At 46.5% G+C, this 7,833-nt stretch overlaps 2 protein-coding genes across 13 annotated transcripts in view; one reads left to right on the top strand and one right to left on the bottom strand.

Annotated features, from left to right (window-relative positions):
• Positions 1 to 6,545, top strand: part of NAXD (NAD(P)HX dehydratase) — a 49,943-nt gene extending 43,398 nt beyond the window's left edge. For 4 of the 7 annotated variants that reach the window (XM_009645737.2, XM_035901144.1, XM_035901148.1 and 1 more), the window contains 2 exons: positions 1,629 to 1,749; positions 4,331 to 6,545. In XM_009645737.2, coding sequence (XP_009644032.2) covers positions 1,629 to 1,749; positions 4,331 to 4,481 — 272 coding nt within the window. In that variant the 3' untranslated portion in view covers positions 4,482 to 6,545. Of the gene's footprint in view, positions 1 to 1,628; positions 1,750 to 4,330 lie in introns of those variants that run through there. The other 3 variants (XR_004842864.1, XR_004842862.1, XM_035901146.1) reach the window with 3 other exon arrangements.
• A 968-nt stretch (positions 6,546 to 7,513) lies between these two features.
• Positions 7,514 to 7,833, bottom strand: part of CARS2 (cysteinyl-tRNA synthetase 2, mitochondrial) — a 34,861-nt gene continuing 34,541 nt past the window's right edge. For all 6 annotated transcript variants that reach the window (XM_035901142.1, XM_035901138.1, XM_035901143.1 and 3 more), the window contains one exon: positions 7,514 to 7,680. In XM_035901142.1, coding sequence (XP_035757035.1) covers positions 7,606 to 7,680 — 75 coding nt within the window. In that variant the 3' untranslated portion in view covers positions 7,514 to 7,605. The remainder of the gene's footprint in view (positions 7,681 to 7,833) is intronic.

Below are 7,833 nucleotides of genomic sequence, written 5' to 3'. Positions count from 1 at the left end.
TTTGACGTTAACTACTGCTCACTGAGAAACGCATCCAGAATCTTAATTTGGGGTGGATGGGGGAGGGGAGGAGAGTGATTGGGAAAATTAACTGCTGGCAACGCTGCAGCGGTGTCTGCTGTGTTCATGGTGACTAATGAATCTTTGCCCTCTCCGTGGCAGCAAAAATGCACAACTGCCTGGCCTCACGAGCCCAGCAATTATTGCTGGAGGAATCGGTAGGAAATGGAAGTGAAGTACAATTCTTTGCTGCACCGAGTAAGAAGAAGCAGAGATAAACTACGCTAATGAACTAGAAAGGGTTTACTTGTGTTAAGTGGTTTTTTTACCTCTTGCTATTTAAGAAGATTTACCTGCAAGTCCTTCAGTTTTGTGCAGATTTTCCCCATTATTTTGTGAGAGAAAAATTCCTTTTAAAAATATGGGTAGTAGTCTCTCATAAAACACCTGGGCTGCTCTGTTCATAGACCGTGGAGAAACGCAACCCCGGCGGCTTGAGAAGATGGAGGCAAGAGCTGTTACCCAAGCAATGCCTTGCTTTATACTTGGCTCGTGTACGTGGCGTACTGGGGAGCGCACAAAGAGTTGTGTGCCTAGTCCTGAACCCGAGCAGCTCCGCAGTAGCTGACCGGAGAGGCCAAGGATCGCTGCTTGGCCACCGATGATTCTGCCAGCTCTTCCCTTCTCCTGGGAGGGGAAAATAAAGTTCTCCTGGGTTTTGTTTTTTTTTTCAGAGCCTAGCAAGAAGGAAAGCTAAGGATAGATACATGCCCACAAGAGAGTTTGGAGAAGGGCAGCAGAATGGATGCTCTTTTCTTTTTGTGTGCCTTGTGTATCCTCCAGGCTTCCTGCTTGGGCTTGTTGAGAGTGGAGAACAAAGGAGTTAAATTTAGTGAAACCATTTGCGTGTTCTTCATATTTAAAGCTTCACAAAGAGATCGGTTTGACCAAGGTCCTTTGTATATTTAAAATAGCAATGTAACATCTGATATCCTGACAGAGCCTACCCACAGTGACACTGCTGACAGAAACATACACGGATACTGAGGACACTGTTGGTTGGCAGAAAAAGAGATCTCTGGTTGTGTACGGTTTTTACAAAGCCTAAGGAAAAGGCTGCTTTCAGTAAAATAACCGGGGCATGGCAGAAGGTTTGAGTTTTTAGTTCTATTTTGCATTTGCTCGCTGTAAAACACCTTGGTGTTACCTTCATAAACTCCCGAAGGTCAGAGACTCTGGAGAGCTGCGTTTGTGCAATGGCTTCGTGGAGGGACCTGGTCCATTTTGGGGTGATTGCTCATCATGGCAGCATCAGTTCACATGAGTCACTAAACTCAGAGGTGACTGAATCTGCTGTGGAGGCTGAGTGAAGGGGAGAAAGTGTATATACGTTGCGTGGTGTTATTTGTAAAAGGTTGAAAAGTAACTAGAAAAGTATTTCAAAAATATGAATGCAATAATTTTATTTTTTTAAGAACAGAGTATTTCAGCATATGCTGCTGCCTGTGATTAATCTCTCATCTGTTAATCGCTGTGTGCCTCAGGGGTTAACCCTCACAGCTGCAGTGATACCATTGTAAATAGAAGGAAAAAATGCACATGACTGTTTTTGGTTTGTCTGTTCGTAGTACTTGTGTGCAGTCACGAAGGAAGCAGCCGGAGATGTGGTGGACAGGGGGACCTCCTTTCTGGTTCTCTTGGAGTCTTAGCGCACTGGGCATTTCTTGCTGGAGCAGAAAAAACAAATGGGTATGAAAATTAATTCATAACTTTTAATTCTTGCCAGTCTGTGTTCTCCTATGGCAGCTGTTGTAGACCTGCTAAAGAAATTTCCAAATGAAATCGGAGTTGTTGGGACTGGGGTATTCGTGTACTTTAAAAAAAAATGTGAGGTGTTCTAGAGCAGTCTACATAATAGTTACAATTTTAATACGGCAAACTCTTTGCTGATCTAACATCTCCCAAGTTTGAAGCAGAAGAAGAGTGTGAACTTGGATCGATTCTCAAGGACATGGGGTATGTGTTTTCAAAACAATATAACGTAGGCAGAAAGTATGAAGAATAAAATTGTGGTGGTCACTGGCAGTAACATCTCTGTAATTCAAAAAACACGTCATTTAGCTTTGGTTTTGTAATTTGGTGAATCCTCTTGCGTTGTACCCGAGTAATTTCAGCGGAGCAGGTAAGTTGAAATGTGCAAATAAAATACAGTTTCAAAGAGGGTACCCATTATAAGGCCAAAGGGCAGTCCAGTTTGGTCGTACATAAAGCAAACATGCAGCTGCAGCTGGCTGTTGGCTCTTCTGTTAAAAATTATGCCAATTCCTGTCCGACTAGTTGGTCCATGTAGCCTTTCTGTGAAAGGAGCTGCTTTAAATACAGTTGCAAGGAACCCTGACACAAGCAGTTAGGGAATAACAGGTCCCACTTCCCAGTAAGTAATGAGCTTGAGGAATGGAGATCTTTTGTAGTGTCTGCGTGCAGGTATGCACAGTTAGGTGTCCACGGGGGTTAACTAGCCTGTGCTTGCCTTACTGTGAGGGAGCACTGCCCTGCGTCCCCGAGGAGCAACGAGTGACCAGTTGAACCAGACTTGAAAATTCTGAAGTCTAACACACCCAGAATGAAAAAACGAAACCAAGATTGGTTGTGTATCTGAAGTTGTAGCTGCCCCTAAAGGAGGAGTTTTGTTTTACTTCATTAGAAGGGTGATTTCATTTTTGCACAGTGTACAACAAGATCGGTATTAAATTGTTGGAGAGATTAGCAAACACAGCACGTGTTCTCCAGGCTCTCCTGACTTGGGCTCCTGTGGCTTTTCCAAACAGCTCGCTCAGAAACACCTTTTTATAGATGAAGGGAAAGTGGGAGAGTGTAATTGGCATCAGCAATACACCCTGTCTCCTGTGGCGGTGTTAAGGTGACCCTTCTCAAACACCTGCTGTACCAATCCTGCTTGTTTCATGTGTGTGTTTCGGGAAAGGAGGAGCTTTTTGGGTTCAGTGAATCGGGGCATCAGCTTGTAGGCTTGCACCGCGGGCAGTCCAGCCAGTCCTTCCACGCTCGTGCCTGGCTCTGTCATTTCAAAACGGGCCTGTGCAGAGCAGGATTTTGAAGAAGGTTGCACTGGCTTTCAGGAGTGCAGGTAGGATTCTCCTGTTAAGCGGACGGGATGCGAAGGTGAGGTCTGCGGAGTGTGGTGTGTGTTGAACGGCTTATGCAGTAACCTTAGAAGTAAGTGCGTTGGCTGTCTCTGAGCCCTCTGAGCTCTTGCTTCGGAGCAGCGTTTGGGCATCCAGGATCGACCCTTAAGGTGGCTTAAATACTCCTGCACCTTGATGAGCATATGAAGCTGCTGTTTTCAAAGAAAAGATACTTAAAGCTGCCCTGGTAGCACCTCATTATAATCTCAGGTTCTGCTGTGCCTGTGTTTTACATCGTGATCCTTCACAAACCTCTCGACTTGGCACAGGAGTCAGTAGGCCCATAGTGACTTACAGGCAGCTACGTCCCAGCCGTGGCTGAGCTTTGTGGGGTTTTTAGCCCAGCCAGCAACTGGCGCCCAGGGCCGGCTGCTGCGTTACTCCGCAGTTGTCTTCCCCTGCACTGGTGCTGTAAGGCAGCAGAAGCAGCCGCCGTGGCCCGGCCCGTGGGACGGTGCTGTGGAGGTGGCAGGGCTGCGCTGCCTTCCCCGGGGGCGGCTCAGCCCCCGGGGGCTGGGGTTGGGCACACGCTCTCAGGTAGCCCCTAAGCCCATCGGCGGCATTAAGCGAGCGTGCCTAAATTGCTGTTGGGGTCTGCTGCTGTCCCCGTACCCCTTTCAAGCTGATCTAATGAAGGCCCTGGAGCAGTGACTGTGTGCCTGTTAAAAATCATCTCGTCCGCACCCTCCCATCCTTCCCCCACCCCCTGCAATACAAAACTAAACCCAGTTGTGGGAGGGGAGGGAGTTAAGAGGCTGCCCGGTGAGCCCTCAGCCTTCCTCTGGAGGAGCAGATGCAGTTTTGCATCAGTAAAACCAGACGCGGAACACCTTCTTACCCAACCCTCAAGGATGTTTTCCTTCTGCATCCTTCAGCCCGGGTGGTGTTTCTCACTCAGTCACGTGCAGCACCGTGGGACGTGTTTGTTTAAAAAAAAAAAACACAAATTCAACCAAAGGCACTCTGTGGTGCTGGAGCCTGAGAAACACAGATGTTTGCTTAAGAGGCCTTCCCAAAAGTGCTGACAACCATGGGTACAAAGATTATGTCCACCACCTTATGAATTACACAGGAGTGCTCAGATTTTGTTTATGATGTTGGGTGTGTTTTTTTTTTTTTCCTTTTAGTCAAAATCCCTTTCTAGTGGCTGCGGTTGGAGCTTGCTCTCTGACGAGGCAGTCTAACCACCAAGCCTTTCAAAAATTCGGACGTTCAATGACTGCCTCTGACATGGTTTCAGAAGTTGGAACAGCTTTTAACAAACTTTTTGAAACCTGAACCCAAAGCAGCAGAGAAGAGAAGGAAGAACGATGACTGCAAGAGTAATTACCTTTACCGTAGAATTTACATAAGTAATGCACCCTTTCAAGTGCTGTAGCAGCATTGGTATGCTAGGTAGATCTTTTTTTTTTATTTTTGAGAATAGAAAAATATGATTAATGTAGATATTTTTTAAGAGTTTGGAATACAAAAAATGTTTTGGCTGAAATAAGCTGTAGTTGCAGATCTGTTATAATATAATAAAACTAAACTGAAAGTATTCCTCTGTTCTTTTTGATAGTTATTGAGCAATAACTGAAGTGTGAACAGCAAAAAAAAATGCACTTGATACTTAGATGAAATTCTTCCACCAGCTCAACTGAATTTCTTGGACTGCACCAAGGTTGTCATGTTTTCATTCTTAGACCTTCTGTCTAGAATTAGCTACTGCACTTCATTTTTTTTTTGCCATGCTAGTATATTAGGAAGCAAAAAGTAAGCCTCTTTGGAAAGGGAAGGCATGAGCGTTGCTGTAGGTTTTTGAATGTAATTAGTTGCCTTTTCTCATTCCCGGTCCCAGAGGCAGCGTTCATTTCGACAAGCCACCCCTTCCTGCAGCGTCTTGGGGTGGGTTGGTTGGTTGTTTTTTTTTTTTCAAAAGGTTCCCCCCTGGCAGCACGAGGCTATACTGTAGGTATCTTAGCATTGAACAGGAATTGTGCTTACATGAAAAAACATTCCTGTTCCTTCAGCTGGCCTTGACTCTTCTGGAACTCGGTACGATGAGCTTGGTGAAATTACCATTTGGAGAGGTACCAGGTGGGGTCAGAAACTTACTTAGCAGATGCCTAACAGAGCCGGTTGGACTCTCAGTGATCACAGAAGAGCGAAGTGCTTTTAAAACTCGGGTTGCCTGCCGAGTTAGAGCTCGGAGAAGAGGGGCATACAGATGGGTGGTGCCAAGCTAAGCTGTTAGCCAGAAGGAACAGGAGCTGAGGGAACAGAAGGTGGCCGGCAGCTCATACAGGTGCCCTCTTAGCCTTGTGCCGGCAGCCGTGTGCTGCCATCACAGGCAGGAGTAGAAACCTGGTGCTCGGCGGTTGAGCTCTGAGCGCAGCACCTGGGCTGGGGGGCTTTTTTTCTCTGTCCTTGGCAAGGGAGACTGTTAGGGCTGTGCCCGCCCGGCTCGCTGGCAGGGCAGGTGACTGTGGTCGGTAAAAAGGGGAAGCTGCGTGGGAATATTTGCACAGTAAATTTTTGGAAACTCAGTCAAAGCTTGTAGGGATTGAAGGGGTAGGGAGAGAGGGGCAAGTTCATGCCACGTACAAGTGGGTACTGCCCTTAAACCTACAGCGTAGCTCCACGTGTATCTAAAGTAGAATGTGTCCAGAGTATGGCTATAGATGTTGATGCGTTCACCGTGGCCGCTCTTGCCCGGTGACCTAGCGCTAGGTTGGACTATGACGTCATGCATCCTCCTCAGAGCACGTTCTCGTACCTTGCAATAGCTGCCCGCAGTCGGCTGCTCCCAGTATTTCCCCCCAGCCCTGATCATTGATACATTTCTGGATGCACTGTGACTACTACCTCACCCCGATGCATTTTTGGTTTTCTTTTTAAACCAGTTACCTATTTTTAAAAGAGGTTTTTAAATGTTTGCTCATTATGGTCTATGAGGGTTCGCAGACTTTTTAAGAGTAGAGCAACGTTTCCTCAGGAGAGATGGGGTTTTTTGTTTAATTTAACCAGTTTCGTAAACTGTCTACATCTTTGTGGAAACTGAGCTACTACTGCCTTTCCCCCTAAAACAATGGGAGAAGCCAGACTCCTTTTAAATCAAATCAGAAAGTTAAAACTGATTTTAAAACAGCTACTGGATTTCCTTTAAAACAAGCAGGTTTTTTTGTATTTAGCACATCAGTGGTACTATAATCAAAGTGGCATTTGTAGGCGAAGTCAATCAGTTAACAGAGCTCAGAACAGATTCCAACCAGCCGCGTTGGTTTTGAATCTACACCGACGTTGTAACTCTGTTATTCACCAATGTATACAAATTGTTACAATTTTTAAACATTCTGGAAATGTAGCAGTTTTCTTTTGGTAGGAAATAAAACCAATAGCAAATCCATGGTGTGTGCTCTGTTTGGTGTGTTCCCAGCTGACCAGAAACTTCAGTTTACCAGCACAGTACAGCCACTAGCAAATCTAAAATACCAACAGCAGCAATGAAGACACCCCCACCCCCATCCCTTCCATCTTCCCTAGGAGTGCAGATAACCAGAAAGGGAGGGGGCAGAAAAACAGCTATCGCTTTTTATTCTCAACAATACAAGAGGAAGCCGTGATCCTTTTCAACAAGTTACTTGTGTGAGCTGTATTTGCAAATGAAATTCCTTCTGCATGAGCCCACGTGCTTGGTTTTGCTACCTTTTCATAAATTGATGTAAAGAAAGCAAGCCAGTAGGTAAGTACAAGCCCTGTATAAATTCAGCCTCATGTGTAAGGCAGGCCTCTCTCCACCCACCTACAGCCACACCATCCAGGGGGCTGCTTCCCCCCCCACACACACAAACATGGCAAAAGAAAAAAAGGTAACTGAACAGGGAATAACTAAGCAGCCTGGAGTTTACCTTCCCAGTTCTGATGGGGGGATCCTGAGGGTGCCCCACTCCCAGCCCTAGGGCAGTCTCAGCACCCAGCCTTACAGGTGACAGGACACCATCCCCTCAGGGTTAGGGATTTCACAGGACCAAACCAGCAACACTGCAATGAGGAAACACTTCAAGGCCTCCTACACCTGGGGGGAACACAAGTGCTTAAAGCAGTGGGCACAGAACTGAGCCTTTTCACCCCTAAAGACAGGCCTGAGTTTTCGCCTCTGTGTTTCAGTGCTCAGCACCAGCTCAGCGCAACAGGGGGCGAGTGCTGCCCTGGGTTTTGGGTGCTTCTACCACCTGCGCTGTGTCCACACCTGCTGAGAATCCTGTATTTATTTACCTAGTAGTAGCACCAACCATTTTGCTCAGATTATATTCCCTCTTCATTAGCCATTCTGTTCCAAGGATTTTATTTGTAAAGTCACAGTATTTACAACTGTTGCCAAAGCAGCTGAAGTAAAAAAAACAAGTCCAAGGATGAAGGCTCAGCTTTTCTTCTCAGCCTGCTGCTCTCCTTGCCCTCCTTCCACAATTTCCCAGGTCGAAACGGCAGCTCTGTCCTGCAAGAAGCAGCAAGCGGGTCAGTCCCAGCGGTCTGGCTCGCACAGGTAGCACATGTGTGTAGGGAGCCGGAGGTGCAGGTTTTTAACCCAGCTCCGTGCAGCAGAGCGATTAATCCAGTTAGGAAAGAGAGGTGGCGACACCACTGCGCA

This window comes from Egretta garzetta, unplaced genomic scaffold, assembly GCF_000687185.1.
Source record: "Egretta garzetta isolate BGI_Z169 unplaced genomic scaffold, ASM68718v1 scaffold168, whole genome shotgun sequence".
Lineage (NCBI taxonomy): Eukaryota > Metazoa > Chordata > Aves > Pelecaniformes > Ardeidae > Egretta > Egretta garzetta.
Note: the sequence above shows the minus strand (reverse complement) of the source record. Positions and strands in the feature narration are given on the sequence as shown.